We start from the raw sequence: 22,791 nt of genomic DNA, 5'->3' as shown, positions 1-22,791 counted from the left end.
TGCGGCCGACTCGGACTAGCAGAAGTGTTCGACGCCGAGGTCGAAGGGGCGCGAACCGGCCTCAGAAGGGCTCTGCTCACAATCGCGGGTCATCCAATCCACATATGTATCGACAACACCAGCGTTATACAAGGCATCCGCGGCAAGGCGCCGGACTCGTCACAAGACGCGTTCCTCGAAATCCAAGAAGCGGCCAGGATATTTGATATACGGACGCACTGGTCCCCGGGACACCAGGGCATCGAAGGAAACGAGGCCGCGGACCGGCTGGCCAAAGAAGGAACGACACTGCCGGCGCGGATGGGTCAAATGGCAACACTAGCGGGCATCAAGCGGCTTGCAAGGGAAAAATTACAAAGCCAGCACAGGAGATGGTGGTATAAAGAGCGAAGGCCGCGGTACGCGGACTTGGGGCTTGAGGCAGCTCTGTCCAGCCCTCCTGAACTGGCCTTGCCGCGGGCTACGTTACATCACCTGCTGGCGGCACGATCGGGTCACGGGGACTTCGAGCAATATCACCGACGTTTCAACCACGACGACGCTCTAATGATGTGCTCTTGTGGAGAGGCGAAAGACGTGGACCACCTGGTCTACTGTCGACTAACGCTGGCGAGGAGGCAACGGTGGCCGACCCTCCACTCTCGCAGTATGCCCGAGCCCATAGGCCCTATGGGATCTCTCGAGGCCTACTTCAAGAGATTAATCACCGACCCACGAGGCTTCGAGGCCTTTCTCCGCGTGACGGACTTCTTCCAGAAGATCTGTCTGCGGTAGCAGCATCCACACCTACGTAGATGTGAGTGCGGACTACAAAGAACCTCCCGATTCCAAGGGACGATTTGGGAAAGAATGAAACTGGGGCACCAGCGGGAACCGGGGACAGACAGAACGCGTAGTGGCCACAAGGCATGATTTGGAGGACGATGTAAAGAGACGACGTACTGTAGAGTAGGTAGCCTTGGCTCACGGCCCTCCACGCCATATACCCTTCGGGAGGTCTGCGGTAAGGGCTCTAGCCCGGCCGCCACGGCGTTAAATACAACAACAACAACAACAACAACAAGTGTCTCCTATCCATCGTAGCAACAAGTCAAAGTGCGGCTACCTTATCTACGAGGATAACGTCGTTATGAATGCATGTAGACTCCAACGAACAGAAACACCATGTCTCAATAAGTCATTACTATAATGATGTCAAATACTACTACTACTACTACTACTACTACTACTACTACTACTACTACTACTACTACTACTACTACTACTACTACGAGTCATCGCTATGAGTCTTTTCGTTTGAGCGTTTATGAACTGTGTCTGAAAGCCTCAGGCAATGCTTTGTCGTTGATGGTCGAGCATCAAGTGTTTCATCGAGTTGCCGTTTAACGCCTGAGGTGTGTAGAAGATACTAACTTAGCATGTTTTCGCGAGACTCTTCAACTTCACGTTCTTTCCGAAGTTGGGCAGTGGCTGTTCTCTTAATGTTCTTGTTGTTCTAATTCAATGAATCCTCCCTCCTCTCGTGAATTACAATGTCTCTTTAAGTCATGATGAAGCAAACCTGAGGGATTAAGACAGTGTCATCTGTCAACCGTTAACTGAGTCTGTTGGCAACTTAGTCAACCAGACAGATCTGCTGAGCCTCTTCAAGTGGCCAGTGTACTCCATACGTAAGGTAGTGAACAATGTCGAGATTCACATTCTGAAATAAATCGACACTTAACTCAATCTGCCGTCTCTCTTCCTTCGCGAGTACCTTTCTGTCTCTGGAAAAACACTTATTGCCACAAAGATACTTCACATACAAGGTTCAACGGCTTGGCTGAATTGTGTATTCATGACGGATTGTCGTTTGTGTAGACAGGGTTTGGTAAATAATTGACACTGTTGAATCAATAACGAGGGGCTACAATTGAACACAGCCATGCTACTGTTTGCTGTTGGACCTATCTTAATATCTCAACTAATAGTAAAACTGTGCTATTGTTTGCTGTTGGGCCTGTCTTAATACCTCAACTAAGAGTCACATACTGTATCTCATGCACATTTGAACTGTTTGTCTTTACCTCCACCATTGCTCACGTGCATGTTGCCGTTGAAGTTGTGGCACACCTGACGAGTTGCTCATGGTCACTCAGCTTGACTGGAGAATCTATCCATTTTGATTCACGGCCAAATTCTCGAATGTCTAGATCGCGTGAGCGGCCAACATAAGCAGCTAGCAGCCTAGCATCGATTTCAAGATCGCCGAGGGTACGTTGGGCTGATCAGATCCTACCCAGCCTCTCAATAATACGTCGTCCTGATGTATAACCCCGCTTCGCGCGGCCTGCTCCGCTCCGCCACACCACCCTCAACTTGTAGACCCTGGCACGATATCCCAGGAAATATCACTAACCCGGATGGTTGCTCTGCAGGTCGTTCAAGAGCCTCGATTCTATTGGCGGAACTGCAAGAGCCGCCAGTTGTCATGTTATTTCACGGCTTGGCTTTTCGGAGAGTGGTTGCGTGTTCGTCAATTCTTGCGGCACAACAGGTTATTTGTCTCCGAGGCCTGGTTTCTTGTGACGATTGTTGGAATGCTCCCCCATGATCAAAACATTATCAATCACCCACCGCCTCTTCAGAACTCTGCATATGTCGGCAGTGGCCTGCAGTAACAATGCAAGCGTTTTGTATGTCTGAAGGAGAAAAAAAGAAAAGACTCCATTCTCGGCACATGCTGCGCCGCGATTTGTTTTAATCAAAATTAATCTTGACCGATAACAAAATTACTCTTACGCTAAATTCTCAGCTCGCCTACGCGTACGACAAGGCAAGCCACCACGACATGGCTCTTCCCGCTCGGGATGGCTGGCTAGGCGGAGAGGTGAACGCTAGGCCCCCTTCGTGCAACGATATTCTAGAACACCGCTCGTCAGCGCTCTCGCTCGAAAAGCCATGTGATCTATTCCATAGTGTGAAAGGGAGCCAGCCCCGAGCGCTTGGCACGTTTTTGAAACCCTAGTCGATCGGTAAAGGCCGTTGTCAGCGACGAAGATTTGAAGCCATAAGACTTGCGGTACCAAGTGGCTGTCTAGCGCGGCGAGCTTTTCCACGACCGGACGTGAGACCCGTCAGTTATCCCTCCGGAGAGGCTAGAGACGCACACTAGAGAGCATAAGCTCTTTTCTCCCCCCAGGTCGGGAGAGTAGCCTGCCTGTTGGAGCCAAGACGCCGGTTTCCTAGTATGTTTTGTGTGCCTGGAATTTTGGCAACAGACCGGCTGCGCTTATCGGCTGATGGTAGTTCTTTTGGGGAAGCCATCTCCGGCACTTGCAACTTCTTCGCTATCACAGCATTGCTGCTGCTCTGTCGTCACCGGGTGATCACAGGGTGACGAGCCACTTCTCGCCTATCGCCAGACTGTCCAATCCGTGTGCGTGCGGCTCGCTACCAGAAATTGAAGAAAAACTCATGCCTTGGCCGAGGTAAGCGGTAAGCGGTAAGCGGCATCGCATTGCTACGTAATTTGCGGGAAAGGAGCGTCTGGTTCCCTCTTTGGAGTATTTTCGCGTGGCGTCAGAGTTGGTCACCTTTGGGCGTTGGGGGAGACCCGAAGTTCCGCGCGATATCCATCATCTCCGCCGACCAACCCGTACTCCTGGAATCTCGCGACGGCACAAGTTTTCCTAGCAAGAGTATCCACACGTATTCCGCTTAGGTCTGGGCCTTTAACTTTCACCCTGGGGCTTTCACACGTGGATCGCGCAAGTTTCGGTGGCCCTCTTGATCTCTCCCTCAACGACGAAACCTCCTCAATCTTTTTTTGCTTTTAGTTGGTCACTACTCTGTAATACTGTTCCCATCGTTCTATGCTCCTGATTTCTGGGCGCGCGTTTGTTATTGAGAGCACGACCCCATCAGTGTTGCAACAGAAGGTTCCTCGAGCTCCGTTACTTTGCAACGTTGAACCTTTCACGATTCAGTCAAATCAGCGGCCAAGCTTCCCTGGGAACGGCCGAGCATCCCGCATCCGAGGAAGGGAGGCCCGCTTTGGACGGCATGTGGCCATTTTCATATAGACCCATATCGAAATAAAGAGATAATACTACCGCGCGGGCTCACAGCCCAGCAAGGCCTCCGCTGCGGCGTGCGGCGTGTCGCAGCTTTACTCATCACACCCGTTGTCGGGGGAAGAGGAAACCAGAACAGAGTGCCAACGACGTATGAAAATGGAAAGACGCAAGAAACAAAAAGGAAAATAAAAAAACGTACGAACAGGAAAACTCCCGATGTCCTTCTCCTCTTTTCCTGAGACTTGCGTTCCCACAAATCCACCGTCGACACATGTCACTGCTACTACCGCCGTAAATTGTCCGAATCCCCGCCAAGGCCCAACCGTTGAACATTCGGCCGAATCACGAAGCCGGAACTGTGTCACACAACAGCCAAGAGAGGGAGCATTCGGACGGAGACAGAGTCCGGTCTGGAAACCACATCGGGATTGCTTTTTTCGGGGAGTAGATGCTGGAGGGGGAGGCGTCACCCAAGTGACACCAACGCCCTCGGATCAAGTATAGATCATCCATCTACACTAGGCCATCGCCACGGAAGGGGGATTATCTGATTGGTGTCCCATTGGCGCGGATTCTGGAACGTCCCCAGTCCAGATTTTAGTGACATTCAAAGTGTCAAAAGATGGGATGGTCCTACACTAACGGGACGGTGACAACCGCGTGCCCGCGATAGGGGAGACGCGAAGGCTGAAGCGAACAACTCGTGCGACAATGACAGTCCGGGTACTACACGGGACTCGCTTGCAGCGTTGTTACCCGTCAGCCTGAACGAGAACGATGGAATTCCATTTCTGGAATGACTGGAGCCTCTTGAAAACTTGAAAGAGGGATCACGGTGTCACATTCGACCTTTTGCTCGCTCTCTCAATTTTCTCAACCGCACTTTTCACAGTCACTCCACGTGGCCGCACGGAAGTGTAGAGCCGGGATGTGGGAAAATTGTACCACGTATAGGAGCACTCAGTCACTTCGGCCCCCCCCCAAGTGCAACCCAAGGTGGGTGAATTACGCCACAGTGCCCCTGTCCCCGAAATCGCGCGCCCAGGCCTATCCATGTCCGTGCCGCTGCTATCTTGCCATGCTCATGCCGGGTTCAAAGATGCACTTACGTGCATTTGGGAACACCCAACAGTGAAATCCCACTGGCTGGGCTGCTCGCGGAATATCCGCTTCAGTCATGAGAGAGAAGAAAGATCTGGGTGAAAGAGAGACGCCCAATCCTCATTGACTTTGCTGCGGCCTCAACGGGGCCGCTCACGGGTGGACACCACACGAAAGAAACGATCTGCCGGGATTCGAGAGGTTAGTGGAGAGGGAACGTGAACCGGGACAAGGGTGCATGTCTCATCTATATCGTCGCCCATGAGTCGACAGCCCTCCTCGGGGCATCCCTGATCGTGGATAGTGTAGAGCGGGGGGCCGATGCCGTCGCTGGGCGGACCAAGACTCCAATCTTGGTGACGCCAAGGCTAAGCCGCTTGAAACCACAAGTCAAACAATTCGTACCCATCAGTGCGGTCCAACCCTAACCGTATAGATTCTAGAAGGGAGAGAGGAGGGAGCTAGCAGATCAACTCCAGTCTCCAGGTGTATCGCCAGGCCTCGACATCGCAGCAGAAACACTTACAACACTCAGAACCCCCTTTGCACAGCCCATCATCTCCTGCTCCCGATACGGTGGACATCTTGACTCGGTGATGTCGTAGGCGATGCTAGTCATGGATACCAACCTGAGAACGACCGGAGTGAACTCTGTGAATATCCTCTGTCCCTGTAACAGCCCGGTTTCACTGAGTTGCACCACTGCCTCTATCCGTCTTCCATCTCGTACTGTCTGTGAGTATCGTCGCTGATCTCGGTCTCTCTCCACCATCAGGGCTGGCGAGCCGCCTCTTCCAACTCCCCAGCTGCGCAGCATGCATCCGCGGGACGGCGACGCTCACCTGCCCGTCTGGCTCCTCACCCTCCGAAGGGAATACAGGATAATGCGGGTGTATGTGTGTGTGTGTGTGTGTGTGTGTGTGTGTGGTTCAGCCCATTGAGCGGACTGCAGGAAGACTCGAGGGAAGCCCCCTGCCAGAAACCACCCGACTGCGCAATGTATATTTTTGAATCTTTTGGCCGTGATCTCGCACAGCCGTATACATTAAACCAGGAAACACCTCATACAGACGGCCAATCAGCCCATGGTTCTTGTGCGTATTGGTGGAGCAGGAGCTGCGCACTAACGTCTGCAACCCCGGCTGTTCATATATTTCCAGGAGTCGCCGCCTTCGCGGGGTCCGCCAAGTCTAGAATCTCGCATGTTGGTGCAAGAACAAACTGGGCAAAGGCTGGCTGGACGCACGATTCCTCTTCCCATCCTTTCCCTTCGCCTCTACTTTCCCCGTCCCTGTTGGTGGATCGTGGATTGAGTGTTTGCGTGTGTGGTGTGTGTTCACTCTCTGGTGTGTGTGCCTCTTCTGCAGCCTCTGCTTATGCCTGGATATTGCCCGTCCCTGATCCTGCGCCGCCCTCCCACTTTCTCCTCATCTCTCTTTTCCTGCAAGCTGACTCTTTTTTTTGATTAGCCCAGTCAGTCACCCACGCTCTTTTTACCTTTTTGACTTTCCCGTTCCCGCGCCTGGTCGCTTTTGCCTTCATTTGGTTCGTCTTTTTGTTTCTACTTCATCCTCGCCTCTCGCCCTTCCATCTACTGTCCCGTGCCGTGTGAGTGTTCGCCTCCGCACGCCGCCCGCCGCAGCCAGCCCGACGTCCGAACACCACCACTCCCTACGAGACTCCGAACAGCCTCTTCAAACCACGATTCAGAGGTTTGAGGCTTTACAGCCCGGCCGAGAATGTGACGATGGACTTCTACTCACGAGCCACAAACGACGGACCCGTACATACTTTTGTTAACCCTTTCGTCGAATTGAACGCAGGGTTATGGAGTTTATTTGCTGGTGCGACCGTTTTCCTCGCACTGCGCCTTTGGTGTAAGATCACAAGACGACACGGACTGTGGTACGATGATTATATTCTTGTGATATCTTGGGTGAGTTATACCCCTCCCCCGACCAGCACCACCAAGCAACTTGAACGTGTTCACGACTATATTATTTGCGATGTTCCGAAAAAGCACAACTGGTCTCTCCTTCGCGGACATGTTTGCCTGCCAGTTGAGTCGATGTAGTCTGACTGACAACCCCGACTAGTCACTTTTGCTGGCCAACAACATTTTGATTGTTTACGAGTTCGCGACCGGCTATGTACTCAAGGACTCGTCGGAACAATGGGATGACCGCATGCACATCCTCATCAACATCTCATCTTGCGGCACTCTCATCGGACAAGCATGGACCAAGTCGGCTTTTGGTGTCACCCTCATCCGAATGAGCAACCAATGGCAGCGATGGGTTCTTTATTTCTGTATCGTCACGATGAACGTGTACATGATCGCCAAGGTTGTCGTTCAGTGGGGGAAAGTTTGCGGCAGCAAGAGTTACGACGGCGACTACCGACTGAATTTTTGCCTCGAAAAGAAATTCCGCGACGACTTCAAGGAGGGTGGAAATGGTAAGTTTTACCTGATGGTCGACAGTTCAAGTCTCATCTCATTCTCACTTTACGATCTGTGACTGACTCGTGCATGCAGTATACAACATCATCATGGACTTCGTCTTTGCGTGCTTCCCCTGGTTGATCACCCGATCGCTGGAAATGAGACGCGCCGAGAAGGTTGGTCTGTGTATCACGATGAGCTTAGGAATGATGTGAGTTTGAACCATTTTCATGATATTGGCAGGAAACTAACTCTTCTCAGTGTCGCCATTGTTGCCGCCATCAGAGTCAGCTGGAAGGATGAGGGCAACGGTCGTGATCAGTGGTATATCTGTAAGCCAAGTCAACCCAATCTTGATGAAATCTCGCATATCGCTAATACGATCTGATTACAGGGCGCAATGGCCTGTCCCAAGTCTGGTGAGTAGTATTTTGAGGAGCCGAGTTCCGTGCCATCTCCACTCAAGGACGCGTTCGCTAAGATTACACCAGGTACTCGTCGGAAATTACCGGCACCATCATTGTGCAGTGCATCCCCATTCTGCGCCCAATCCTCAGGGAAATCCACACGTCCCTGACCTCTAAGAGACTGGAGTCTACCGCCGGCGGCCAAAGCACAACCTTCGGAAGCAAGCTCAGCAGTGGCAAGCGGATATCGACGGGCGTGATGCAAAACGACAAGCAAGGAAACGAGCGGATCGCGCTCCGTGAGATCCCCGAGGAGCCCGCCGACGACTCACCGTACTGGAAGCAGGACCCCGCCCGCTCGTCCGACTCGACGACATCGCCGTCCGAGACCGACTTCAAGCCACGCCCGCCCACCGCGCCGCTGCCCGACATGTGGCCGCTATCCGGAAACGAGAGTGCGGATCTAAACGGGTCTCACTCTGGCAAGAGCTTGGATTTCGAGCACGACCCCCACACCATCTCTCACCTGGATGTTGAACAAGGCCATGTTCAGCAAGGATTATCGCCACCACCGCCCCGCAGGTTTCCTTAGCAATGATTAGGAACGAGAAGAAAGAAACGATGTCAAGATTATTTCACAAAAAAGGAGGCAGTAGCAGAACGAGGACTCATCCCCATCCGGCAGATGTAAATGGACTCTTCACCTCGGCAGAGAGATGCCAGACGGCTTCGAGAGTCATGAGAACATAGAGAGAATGAGCGAGTAACAGAGGTCTCTTCATCACGCCCTACCCACCTCCATTTCTCTGCGCCAGCAAACCCGCCATATTGGATTAACCGTCCCTGTGGCGGCTTCAATCCGGGGCCCAGGGTTAAAACCAGACCCTTCGACCCGAGTTACGACGGCCAGCTACCATATCACTTTTGTTGCGCAACACGACACGACTCTTTCTCACTCACTCACTCATGCACCACGACGATCATCGAGACCGGCGCGGTCTCAACTCATGACAACAACTCACGTCGCTGGGATATGAAGCTTTCCTCAGGGAACATCCTGAGGGAAAAAAACTGGAGTTCACGGAGGGGAGGGTACTTGGGATGTGGGGGAACGCAAATCCGGCGAAAATAAGCCCTTGTATATTACTCGCGTTATTTGGATTGGCAGCGGAAATTGTGTGTATACTTTTGACGATTGGGCATCAAGTTATCCCAATCAAGTACATAGTTCATCATCATCATCATCATCAACAAGAACAGGTTACATATCTTGCTGGAAACATCTCGTTCCGTTTCGGTCGCCCCGTTTAGTGATGATTGCCTCTCTCATAATTTGGCCCCCTTTGCACATCACGCCTCCCCTAGTCCGAGGCTGAGCATAACGTTGAAACAACGGTCCGGGGGCGATCTCTGGAACGGTGAACCTGGGAACCTAGCCGTGACGAGACTTGCCAAAAACGTGACATGCTGCACCCCAGTTGCGCACTTTGTGGTCTACAGGGTTGCGACCTGCTGGTCTGTGGTGGAAATGGCTATGACATCAAAATCCTCCGATGCTGCAGTCACTCAAAAGAGTTAGTGTGGCAGCTGTCTTGTCAATCAGCCACATGCAACCACACCGAAACTATGAGTTCAATACATGCGACCGTTGGAGGAAAAGGGCCAAGCCGCAAAGTGTCAATTGAGAACATGTTCGTCTGTAATGGTCTTAGTCCCGTCAATTGGCCAATACTTCAATTGCGATGAAGAAGGCTCTGGGCGATTTGACAAGCTCTTGATAAGTTGATGGGGTACTCTAGCGTGACTGACGTGCATTTGTCTCTCATCGGGCTAGCCAGGGGATCACTTAGAGAATACCTAGGTACGGAGTACCTTACATGGAGAATCCGGGATGCTGATCAGCGCAACGCTCATCTGAGTCCATAAGAACATAGTTGATGAGATACTCGACACGTCTGCGGCAGTTGAATGGCATAGACATCCACGATAATCAGCTCCGGAATACTGGTAATCCGCCTGCGAGCTGCGACTGACAAAGGGCCCGGTATCGCGATGCCGTCCGACCGGCACAAGTCACGCAGAATATTTTTCCACGTTGGCCGGCCCAAACCTCGTGGCTGGGCACCAAACTTGAGACAAGGAAACACGAGTAATAACGCGCGGCGATTATGAGAATGCTCAAGCCTTTTCCCCCGAAGATTGTCATAAGATGTTGCACATCATAGCCACCCCAAGAACCAAACCCGTGGCCTCCCATGTTTGATCGTCTGTATAAGCTTGTTAGAACATCGCGTGCGCGCGGCGTTCAATATGTGATACGCCTTATGTTCCTCATCGCGAGCAAGGGTCGGTCGTTCAAAGGGGGATGTGTGGCAGGGCTTGGCTTGAACCTGCGACAGGTGCGAGCGATCCGTGCCCACGCCGCCCACGCTGCCCACGCCGCCCACGCTGCCCACGCCGCCCACGCTGCCCACGCCGCCCACGCTGCCCACGCTGCCCAAGCTGCCACTACGCGGACAGAGTGTCAAGATGACTTGGACGAACGACATCTGATGGGTTCTTTTCAGACGAAGATGGAACGACTGGACTTGGACGGAGACACGATACGCTACTCCCACCTTCCCGATGGGCAGTATTCAGGCCGGTTTCAAGACCCTGTGTTGAACAAAAGTATGGTGTTGCACCGTTGCATGCTCTGTCCGTGGAGAATTACACGACAATGCGCACTAGGGACGTGTCAAGAACCAGAACAGCCCCAATGGGTACGAACTTCGAAGATACCGGAGGATACACATGCCAGATTTCTTCGGGGTAAGCGGAGTGGTTGATCACTTGATGGGACCGAGTACCTAATTGAAATTGCTTGGCTAACTGCCTCGGCTTTCGAAATTCTCTCACCAACATTCGAGCACTAGACTACTACTTTAGTCAAAGCTCTCGAGTTCTCCAGCATTAGAACATGCATACACCTAGTAGAGGCTTTCTTTGCAACTCGCTTTTCGGAGTTGCCAACTGCCAACCAATGGCTTCTGAAGCCTCAGTCACAAGGTGATAGGTCCAGCTACACGCCTCCCTTGTCCAAAGCTCAAGCTATCGTTCCGACACAAGGATCCTCCCGGCGCCACACTTAGGGACAATCTTTACCTTTGCTATTGATCTTAATAGCCTCAGTCTAAAGATAGCTAGGTTGGCTACCTAGTAAATATGTGTGAACTCAATACAAGTTGTACGACCTTCGGAGTTCCCATATCACAGTTCCCATTCACACTCAAAAACGGCCCACTGTTGCAATTCATTTGATCCGACGATACGTGGACTCGGCCGATCAACAATTCGCAGTCGCACTCATTCAGCGGCGGGGAAGTGCGGTGAAAATATGGGACCTTTAGATGGATATCGCGCCATTCCGGGGTGCTGGAAAGATTATTGACGGGCAGAATATCCGAATGCCGATTCAGTACCAGAGTTCAGGACAGCTTCAAAGAAACTTCACCCGTCCATTCTTGGCAATTTACACACTCTCAATCAACTCCTTTGAAAATGTCAGCGGCGTTAATTCCACACACAGATGAAGGACATGACTCAACAACTCGTCAAAGCGTATCTTGAATATGATCCTCTTGCATTATACCGAGTCAACCGACGAGAGCTAAGAAAGGAAGCTAACGCAGACGATCCTAATCATCGGGACGGCCCCAGCAATGGTTCCCACTATCCAGATTAAGTCCCCCAAAGTTAAAAGTTGAGCTAGCACGCCCGACTCCATGGTAAGCACGTCAGGCGCTGATAAATTGATAGGGTTCCAGTATTCATGACCATGTCCTCTGGGCAGATATTTGGCGATGTATCTTCTGCCCTCGTCCGCCGGAACTGCCGTCGGCCACGTCACGGCTCAGCCGAGCACCAGAACGCGTGCTTTGTATGTACTTTAGGGCATCGTCAACTTGAAAGAAACGCTCTTGCAATTACAGTCCTATTCTTACGTCGGCACGAGACGAGAAATTCATCTGGGTAAGTCAGTGACATCTTGGCGGGTGGTTTGTTAGAATGATGTTGGTGTAATTGAGCCTCGATGGAATTCGGATATTTCCAGCTGGGCCTAACCCCGATACATTACTTTCAAATCCGGCTTGATCATGGGACTAAGCCATTGTGAAAGTTCACTTCGGACTGATATCATGAGATTCGAGCTCAAGTAGAACTCACATTATCGTAATAGTACGCTAAGGTAGCATTGCATTAACATTTCGCAATCGCCGGCATTCTTTGCAATACTTGGATGTACCTCTTGAGGCTTTTGAATCCTGACTGCATAAGCTATTAAGAGCTAGAGTAAAGGTATCTAGAAATGATATGCGAAGGGATCTCGGACTTTAGCGCAAGATTACACCTAAACCTTGCTAGAAAAAGAAAAAAAGGGAAAACCAAACAAGACCAACAAAGGAAACTCTCAATAATACCGCTCCTTCCGACTTACATCTAGCTTCCTCGTATGTGTTGTTTCCTCAAATGCTAGTTGAATATTGCGTTTATCGTCAGACTCCGCTCTCACTACCTTCGCCCACACCTTGTCAGAAGTGACACCAGCCCCAGCATCTGTCAGATCTTCATCGGTTGGAGGCGGCGTCTTGAGTGCGAGTATCATCAAGTCTTGCAAATCTGACCATGGTATTACGCTCAAGACCCGAACTCGCTCTCCACCTGATTTGACCTTCAAAAGCTCCAGCACGTATCCAGTTCCAACTGTCGCGGCGTAGAAGGCAATGATGCCGAGGTAGATCAGCATCATCACCTGGGCAAATTCTAACGTTTTGCGGCCTTGTCCTGAACCGTATCCGTAGCGCTCCGCAGTGAAATTGATCGGTAAAGCTGTGTTGAGCACTTCAGTGAAATCTGCAAAAGTTGTGTTGCGCCAGGTTGTCCTGTCCCTCCACTCATCCTGAAGATGGGTGTTGTTGTAAGGTGTAATTTTGTGAACACCTCCACGGTAGCCATGTTGCTCGTTCAAGTCGAGATAAGTCACCTCAGTGTCGGTACTGTTTAGCTTGATCCTTGTCCTTTGTTCCAGACTGTTCCGTGCTAGGCCCTCGGCAAGGTAAACTCCAAAGACTTTGGCCAGGAATATTTCTGATGCTGTGTTATTCGCACCATCGACAGGGGCCAAAACTTTCACCTCTTTCCCATTCAGTGTCTCCTTCATGGAAAAGTTGAGGATAATTTGATTGATACCCGAGGTGGTGGCCGTGGTTGAGGTATTCCAGTGTGGGTTGAGCGATCTGAACCAATTCGATCTGAATCTTATAACATGGATATCGTCGTGGCTCTTGCTGCAATACATGTCTCGCATGCTTTTATCGTTGCTAAATGTTGATTGAAGACTGTCACTGATGCTCGGATCCATTGAGAAGTTGGACGGCGCCCAGCTTGCATACAAGCTACAGATATAGACCAAGTTTCTCGATTCCCCCGATGTTGCGTCGGGGACCATTCCGTTCAGGTACACCACAGATGAGTTTTCTTTGCCCAAAAAGAAAGTGCTTGAGGCTGAGATGTTTTCGAGGTCTTCGTTGTGCAGCCATGCCGACTCGTTGAACTGCATAGGGTTCTGTTTGGATTGGAGACAATCAGCGTCATCAAAGCAGTTGAGGAACTCAGTTGGAAAGCTGACAGATCCTGGAGTATTCTCCAAGTACCCTTTATCGTGTATTGTACATCTCGATTGTACAAATGGCTGATACAACCCTGGCCCTTCTCCAGTAGGTGAATTGACATTGGCGCCTCCTTTGGCTGTAAGTCGATAGCGCGGCTCACTGGATAGGGCACCAACGTCGGAGCTGTGGATAAAATTCTGGAAGAGGCCAATACTGGTCATAAGGAAGTGCGATGGGGTTGTGGTAAGCGTAGTCGAGGGGGTGTTGGGTTTGTCGTCGGCTTGCGTGAACACTAAATGGCGCCTGATTTCTAATGATGTTGTCGGATTAGAAGTCCAATTCGACCTCGAGGCAAGGGGCCCGCACAGGGGCCACTTACAGACCATACTTATAAGATCTATAGTCTACCCAACCTCCAGTTAAAACCTCCTTTTTACACCTTACGTAGAAGTTAAATATATATAGATTTTAACCTCTTCGTTACCTACGGTTCGAACTATCCCTATAATAGAAATACTAACACTAATTAATAATTAAATCCCACTATCGCAAATTAACAAAGCATCTCGTAAATAAAAGAAACGACCTCCTTAAACAAAACGCAATAAAAAAATCGTACTACCTACCTAACAAAAAGTAGGTAATAAGACGTAAATCTCTACAATAGAACAAAGTAGAGGAATCGTAGCCCTTAATTACTTATAAAAGATCGACGTCTATCATATCAAAAACAAACCGTAATTAAAGGAATTGTAAAAAAGCAACTAAGCTACTTATATCGCCCTTACACGATTTATCCTATTCAATAATCTATAAGCGGCCTATACGCTAATAGAGAAAAACAAATAAAATTACTAAATTCGCTAGATTAACAAATCCACCGTAGATCTCGACCGTATAACAAAACAGGCCCAATTAAAGGATATAAAAAGGCACTTTAGGACCATAAAAACAAACTTTTAAAGTAATAGGGTATTTAAGTAAGAACCAGACCCCGCCGGTAGCTCCAGGCATATTTCTTAATTAAATCCGAGGAAGCTACCAGGATCGATAGCAATATCGCTATTATCAAGACCAACTTTAAGATTCTAAAGTCAAGCTTCCCCTTCTCACCTATACCCACTACCCCTCGGCTATTCTAAAAAAATAAAAGCCAGGCGGAATTAAAATAAAGAAGAAAGGAATTTAGAAACATCATAACGCTCACCCTATAAAGAGGTATAAAGTACCTAATTCTTTAAATTATACATCCTTACCGAGCTATAAAAATAAAGAAAAAGCCTATTACCCTAGTTAGTATAAAAAAAAGCTAAAAAGACGTTTAAAAAAAGAACACAAAAAAAGGGCCACCAGAAGACCTCTTTTATATAATAAAGTACGCCATAAGAAAAAAAAACCGTCAATAAAAAACATAGCGGCCAATTCAAAAAACTAAAAATAAATAATAATAAAGCTCGCCGCAAAAAGGTTAGAGGCCATAAGAAGCTCCTAAACCCCGACAAACACGGCAAATAACAACAATACACTACTACTACAACTAATAAGCAGATTTAATACATCCCTATCAAGATCAAACACGCCGGCCCCTACAAATAGAAATACAAGCCAAAAAACAATAAAGGGCAAATTAGCACACAGAACGCACAAAAGGACTCCCATCCCAAAAAATTAAATTAAAATTAATCCAGAATACTAAGGGAAATAGTTATATCGAAACTCAGACCACCCCAATAACGAGCAAATTAATACGGCATTAATCTTCATTATAAAAATATACGCCCACAAAAAGCTCAAAGGGCAACCCCTATTCTACAGAGTCATAAACAACCTAAGCAACTAAAAAGATAAATAGTTCGCCAGCACTAATCCCGGTATCATCAAAAAGGTAAACAGATTCCTTTACTATCGAGGCGTTCTACTAACCCAAGGGGCAAAACAAAAAGCCCACAAAACACTCGCAGCAACAATAACCACAGAGGACTTCACGCCATAAAACCAGAATTAAATCGACAGAATAATATTAAAATATAAAGAATTCAGCAGACAAATAAACCAACCGGACTTTCTACTAAAGATCACCAACAATAACATCGCAGCGCCCAATCTAACGCAAACAAGAGGGATCACACTGGAAGCACATCAAACGACGATTCTACCCATCGCAATAATAACCCCAACAACAATACCAATCCGAAGATTAATCCCAAGCACCTAACAAAGTACAAGGTCGACAATACAGACACCACCCAATTACACTACCGCACAAAAAACACGCAAAAAGAACGATCCAACAATAACCAACACAAGACAGTTCATTAACCTAAAAAAGATCTTTCCAAAAAAGAAATTATACTCAGGGAGGAAATATAAGGTCCTATAAAAAACCCTTACAATATTCTATAACTACTACAAAAAAGTCAGTATCCGAGAACACCAATATCATTCAATAATTAATATCATACTAACAAGGAAAGCTACCAAGTACTACTATCAAGCAGTACATAATATCGATCAAACCGACTTTCTCAACATCGTTAACACAATCCAAAATCAATTTAAAACCCAAAATAAGAGCCTCGAGCTCCTCTCGGAACTAAAGGCATTATTATTTAGCTCTATAACCAAAATAATAAAACAAAAGTCAAGAATTAAAATCCTTAAGGAGCTTATCGACAAGATCAACAAACTAACAAGGACGTAGCCAAATAAAGGGACCAATAAATAAAAAATCGGTTATCTATATACGGCAATATAGAAGGTACTAAAAACAAAAATAACTCTACATCAACCGCCTAAGGACTACAAAACACTATACTTAAGGCTAAAGTCCAACTTTAATATCAAAACTAGGATATTAAATTAAACTTACCTCTAATCTCACAAAGGCCCTCACCAACAACACTAAATAGACCGCACGTACAATAGCAAAAAAAAAGAGGTAAGGTATAATAACCGCTAAAGGGGAAGAACAGACTCCTTAAAAGGGCACTAATCTAACACTAACCAAATACCATAAAAAAAATACTTTATATATAAAAAAAAAGGTTATTAATCAAATAACTACTCTAATAAAGAACGTACTAAGTCGTACGACCAATATAAAAAGACAAAGGGCACATAAGGCAAAACGGGCCATAATCAATTTAACCAATTCCTAATAGTCTATAAGGACTATCTAACAAACGCAATCAAATCGTCTAAAAATAAAAAAGATCTTACCCTATACACTCAAGACCTTAACTTCGACAAAATTAACGATATCACCCATTCTTTCTTCGCCCTATCAACCTTAAAAAAATATATAATACTAAATAAATAAAAAGCGGTATAAACCCTAAATAAGCAGGCTTTCCTCCATAATTAACAAGGGAAGGTCCCTCAACTAACGACAATACTTAATAGTATAGGGGACACAAATACTAATACCGCAGCCATAGCTCGCACTAAGATCAAAAGGCCTAAAAAAGAAAAAAAAACAATAGGCTTACAAGCACGCAATTTATACCCACCAAAAGGGTTCTATAATAATCCAATATAAATATTCCATACCAGCAAAAAATATAGCTCGGAAACCTTCTATAAGATTATTCTAAATACCAGGGCATCACAATAGTCGATAAGAGGCAAAGGACAATTCCATACACTCCAAAAGATCTCACCAATAACCCTCAACACTACAAACGCAGGCATTACGAAGATCAGTTTTAGCCCAAGAGAAGAGATAAGTACCTTAGGTACTATAGATATAAATACACAATTCAGAACGATAATTTTCCATATTCTACCCATTAATATACCATTCCTCCTATACCTAAACAACATAAATAAATTAAGCATTATATTTAACAACACAAAGAATAAAATATCCAATAAAAAGCACTCTAAGCTCGTCGATTAACAATAAGGGCACGCATTTATAAAACTTAAACTAAACGTTAAGTCTATCAATTACTTAACGGAAAATAAACTCAAGCGACTACATCAATAATTCGGCCATCCATCGGCAACGAAACTATACAATCTCCTCAAACATTCAGGAAACGATATAAAAATAAAGGCTCTAGAGCAATTAACAATAATATACCACCAATACTAAATAAACACCTAGAGCCCGCACAGATTCAAGTTCAAATTACACAACAACCTCAACTTCAATTAAAAAATCATCATTAATATCTTTTATTTAAATAATCAACCAATACTCCATATAATCAATAAAGCCACATCATTCTAAAGAGGCCAATTCCTTCAAGATATATAAGCCAAGACCGTATAAGCAACGCTAAAGCACTATTAAATCAATATATACTAAGGTCCACCAAACAGCATCAGAACCAATACCGGCACCAGCTTCAAATCGGCAGAATTTAAGGAAAATACCACTTCATACAGCATCCAACTAAAAGTCGTCCTTATTAAAGCGCACTACAATATTAATAAAGTAGAAAGATCATACTAGCAGTTAAAAAGAGCTTTTAAGATTATCTAGGAAGAAAGCCCTAGTTCAACGGACAAAGAATACCTCTAGACGGCACTTAAATACTATAATAATACTATAGGACCTAAGGGGCTCGTTCCAACGCTACTTATATTTAAAGTATACCTATAAACGACAACGGCCTCACTACTATCACTAAATATAACCTAGAAAGCGCAAACAATTAAAAAAACAATAAAAACTTTCCGTAAAGTAAATATTAAAAGGCAAATCAACAAAGCCATTATTATACGCAATAAGCCTAACATAAGCCTCAACCTTAATATACCCCTAAATTTAGAAATATAAGTATAAAGGGAAACTATAAAGTAATAAATAGGCCCATATAAGTTAATCTTAATTAACGAACGATCTTATATCGTCGCAAAAGATCAAGACTAACTATTAAAAATATCGATTATTATAGTATAACCGTACTACATCGACCCTAGCAAAATAATTTCTAACCCATAAAAAAAAAAAAAGCTAAAGGAACTACCTTAATAAAGCAATAAAGGATAATTAAATAATAAAGGGTAGGAAACCATCCTCAATAAGATCATTATTACAGCACCCTCAAATAATAAAATAAAAAAAGAACTAATACCCCCACTACAAATAAAATGCCGAAGAAGACCCTAAAAAGTACCTTAATAGCAATTCATATTTAATACTAAGGCTACTACTATCTTCTACATAGTTAAAAAAAAATAGACTTCACAATAACGGTTAAACTAAAAGAACAAAAGATAATCATAACTATAAAACGACTATATAAAAGCTCCGACCTCATTAAAACCGACATACTATATAATCAAAGGGTCTACAAATTCATCACCTATAACCCAAAAAAGCATACGAACCTCTATATCTTTAAATTACAAATAATCTACAAAATAAAAAAAAAAAAGACAAATCAGCCGTACAAGAAATTAAAACATATAATATAAAGCTACAGCAACGTCAAAAAAGTAGTACTACTTACGCAGTCGCCAATAATTTAACACTACAGCTAACAACTAATAATAGCATTAATAGCATCACTACAGCAAAAAGGATACCGGATCTAAAATCATAATATCACCCAGATATATACCCAATCGGCAACAAGGCTCATAAAAAAGATATTAGCTTACCTACTAAAAAAGATAATAAATAAATACCCAGACAATACGATTATTAAAATACTAAAGCCACTCTACAGCCTCGCAAAGTCAGGCACTCACTAATAAACAATATACCACGATTTCCACATCAACAAGCTCTCAATAATTACATCAATATACGATCCTTACCTCCTAATTTCCGTACATATAAACGATCCATTTAAAATCGTCAAAATATAAACCAACGACACATTAAGGCTTTTTAATACAGCCTTTATAAAAAAAAAGAATAAAGAACTAAAAAAGGCAAAATTTATCGCCAAACCAAAAAAGATCCTCATAAAGGACACACCATTTACGTTCAACAGCAAGATCCTCACGATTAAGGGCGAGAATATTATCTTCCGACAAAAAGAGCAAAACAAAAAGATCACCCTCATCGACCTAAAGATAACCGACTACCAGAAGCAGTACAAAACAAAGCTCGCATAAGGAGCTTATATTACAAATGTTACGGCCAGCTAGTCGTAGTGAGTATGTTTGCAGAAGTTAAGGCTGCGATACTAATAAACAGCGTGTCGTAGTCGTGGATAGCTTCCCTGAAGCTATGTCTGTAAGTCGTGAGGTAGGTAAGGCTTCGGTGATCAATCGTAGTCTTGTCAGAAGGGTTCTCAGTGAAGATAGCTGAAAGTGATCGCAAGATCTGATACTAAGTTGATTGCTGAAGAAGCTATGGAAAGTCTGTCCTTGAGCCCGGCTCAAGTCCATCCTATATACAAGTCCCGTATACTATCTGAACAGTTCCTTTGTGGTTGGGACCGATATCACGATGTCGGTCCTACAGGGGTGGACCGCCTTTGTCTCGTCGGTCCTGTCCATGGACCGCTTATCGTCCGTCGGTCCTTCTTATCATCACGTGACTTGTCCATAGTTCTTCCGACCCGAGAGGAGTCACCCTGAATCCGTTCCTCCGCATATATGGTGTGGTAGCCGCCGCAGGCCTTGTGGGGCGAGACCCTGGCCTCGTCATATGTGTTGGGTCGTAACATCAGCTCCTCCTCTCAAAGGTCTAGTCCTCTAGGCCTATAAGTAGGTCGTCCATTCCCAGGTTGGGGAATCGTCAAGTGTTTCGTCGAAATGTGCTGACACAATGTCAGGTCGAATTGAAAAATCGAATTCCAAAGCAAAGTCCAGAAAGACAGAGATAAAGGATCGTGAGCGCCTTGCTCTTTTAGAATTTATCGAAGCTCGTTCGGTTGTCGCCGATATGCCTTGCACTCGTTGTTTCCGTGCGAAGGTCCCGTGTCGGTTTGGTGAAGGTTCTTCTCGTTGTCGGACTTGTGTTGAGGCGAAGAAGTCTTGCGACGGGGTGTTGGTGGCTTCGACTCGTGAGTTCATTCGTCACCTTTTTTTGTATCTTCTAACGTTCTTTCGTAGTTCAAAAACTCAATGCCCAGCAGAGAGAATGGGATGAAAGGGAGGAGAAGGCGGGTGAGGAGCTATTGAAGCTTCATGAGGAGTTGGCCCGTCTTCAGTCGTTGATGGCTACTGCCGCTGGTCGTTTGTCCCGCATTCGGAAAACTCGGAGGTTGGTGCGTGAGCGTCAAGCCGAGACCTTTCGTCGTGGAATGCAAGAGATGGATGAATCTGACGCTCTGGAGTCCGCGTTGGATGCTCATGAGCGTGGAATGGTCGAGGAGTTGCAGTTTATGCAAGTTCCAAATGATGTGGACTGGTCTACTTTCGGGATTGGCGATGAGTTCTCGTCTTTGGGTCCGTTGGTGCAGTCTTCCGATAGTCCTCAAGGAGTTGCCGGGAGTTCTGGAGGTTCGTGATGGGTTCCCATGTATTTTCCTCGTGTCCGTAGTTTTTCCATTTGATCAGGAATTCTCGTGTTTCATTCCTGACCCTGTGGTCGATGATTCGTTCGACTTCGTATTCTGGTTCGTTTGGTTCCACGATGATGTGGTCTTCTGTGTGCGAACCCTTGGGTGCTGGTTCAAGAAGTGAAATGTGAAAGACTGGATGACACTTCATTGTGTCTGGGAGTCTCAATTTGTAATTGACGTTTGAGACTTTCTGAATGATTTCGAAAGGTCCAAGTTTTTTGTAGTCCAATTTGTCGCTTGGTCGTTTCGTTTTGATGTTGCGGCGAAGAAGATAGGCGCTATCTCCCTCTTCTAAGGTTGGTCCTCCAATCCTTGATCTATCCGCGTTTTTCTTCATACGTTGGCGCACGAACTCGAGATCCAAGGACGCTTTTTCTTGGATTTTCTTGAGTTTCGCCACGTCTGCTACTGCTTTCACAGCTTGTGGTCCTTGTCGTGCTTCTCCATACGCTGTTGGCTGGAATCCGTAGTTCAGGTAGAACGGAGATTCTCTTGTGCTTTCGCCAACTGCACTGTTGTATGCGAATTGGGCCATTGGTAACAATGTTACCCAATTGTTCTGATCGTAGTTCACATAACAACGGAGATATGTTTCGAGAATCTGATTGATTCTTTCTGTCTGACCATCGGTTTGCGGGTGGAAAGAGGTTGACAGTTTGTGATCTGTACCAAGTTGCGAGATCAGAGATCTCCAAAACTTTGAAGTAAACAGAGAGCCTCTGTCAGAGATGATCTCTTTCGGCCTGCCGTGGTTGGCAACAACGTTTTTGAGGAACGTGTACGCTAATTCCTCTGCGCTGCTGGATTCTTTGTAGGGTATGAAGTGGGCGAACTTGGTGAGTCGGTCGACTACAACCAAGATGCTGTCGTACCATACATTCGTGAGTGGTTCTTTGGACTTTGGTAATTTGACGATAAAGTCCCATGTAACCGATTGCCATGCTTCCGTGGGTGGTTGCAATGGTTGCAGCTCGCCATAAGGCTTGTGCGGGCTGTTCTTGCTTTTCTTGCAGATCGCGCAATCCTTGATTGCGTCTGCAACTTCAGCGCGTGTAGCGGATTTGTCATAGTGTTGTCGAATCCGTTTCCATGTTTTGGTAACTCCTTGGTGGCCATGTGCGGGTGCACTATGAATTTCCATGATGAGCTCAGGGGTCATTCTTCCAGTCGGGCTGGTATTGATCTTTCTGGCTAGCATAAGAAGCTTCGTAGTTGGTACAAGGCTACCGTCCTTTTCTTGTTTGAGGATAACTTGTGTTTCCTCGGGGACCGTGACTTCGTGGTCAGGTCTTCTGCTGAGAGCGTCTGCTCTACTGTTTTCTGAACAAGCGACAAGTCAGATGGAGCGAATTCCTATCGGAATACAACTCCGAATCATCTATCGAAAAGGTTCAGAAAACAGTAGAGCAGACGCTCTCAGCAGAAGACCTGACCACGAAGTCACGGTCCCCGAGGAAACACAAGTTATCCTCAAACAAGAAAAGGACGGTAGCCTTGTACCAACTACGAAGCTTCTTATGCTAGCCAGAAAGATCAATACCAGCCCGACTGGAAGAATGACCCCTGAGCTCATCATGGAAATTCATAGTGCACCCGCACATGGCCACCAAGGAGTTACCAAAACATGGAAACGGATTCGACAACACTATGACAAATCCG

At 46.4% G+C, this 22,791-nt stretch overlaps 3 protein-coding genes across 3 annotated transcripts; 2 read left to right on the top strand and 1 right to left on the bottom strand.

Moving 5' to 3' along the window:
• The first annotated feature begins 6,804 nt into the window (after positions 1–6,804).
• Positions 6,805–8,856, top strand: BDP55DRAFT_357767 (uncharacterized protein). Its single transcript, XM_060567020.1, has 6 exons — positions 6,805–7,095; positions 7,256–7,616; positions 7,696–7,813; positions 7,864–7,934; positions 7,997–8,021; positions 8,094–8,856. The coding sequence occupies exons 1-6, from the start codon at positions 6,907–6,909 to the stop codon at positions 8,599–8,601; spliced, it is 1,272 nt and encodes a 423-aa protein (XP_060424268.1). The 5' UTR covers positions 6,805–6,906; the 3' UTR covers positions 8,602–8,856.
• A 1,408-nt stretch (positions 8,857–10,264) lies between these two features.
• BDP55DRAFT_756570 (uncharacterized protein) lies at positions 10,265–11,504 on the top strand (the record flags this gene model as incomplete). The annotated part of the gene is made up of 2 exons (XM_060580763.1): positions 10,265–10,820; positions 10,938–11,504. 2 exons carry the CDS (start codon positions 10,265–10,267, stop codon positions 11,138–11,140), a joined length of 759 nt encoding a protein of 252 aa, XP_060424267.1. The 3' UTR covers positions 11,141–11,504.
• A 955-nt stretch (positions 11,505–12,459) lies between these two features.
• BDP55DRAFT_562829 (uncharacterized protein) lies at positions 12,460–14,046 on the bottom strand (the record flags this gene model as incomplete). The annotated part of the gene is made up of 1 exon (XM_060570185.1): positions 12,460–14,046. The coding sequence occupies one exon, from the start codon at positions 14,044–14,046 to the stop codon at positions 12,460–12,462; it is 1,587 nt and encodes a 528-aa protein (XP_060424266.1).
• Between the last annotated feature and the right edge of the window lie 8,745 nt (positions 14,047–22,791).

This window comes from Colletotrichum godetiae (assembly GCF_030913485.1).
Source record: "Colletotrichum godetiae strain CBS 193.32 chromosome Unknown BDP55scaffold_60, whole genome shotgun sequence".
Taxonomy (NCBI): domain Eukaryota; kingdom Fungi; phylum Ascomycota; class Sordariomycetes; order Glomerellales; family Glomerellaceae; genus Colletotrichum; species Colletotrichum godetiae.
The sequence above is the reverse complement of the archived record's forward strand: the minus strand, read 5'-3'. Positions and strand labels throughout refer to the sequence as shown.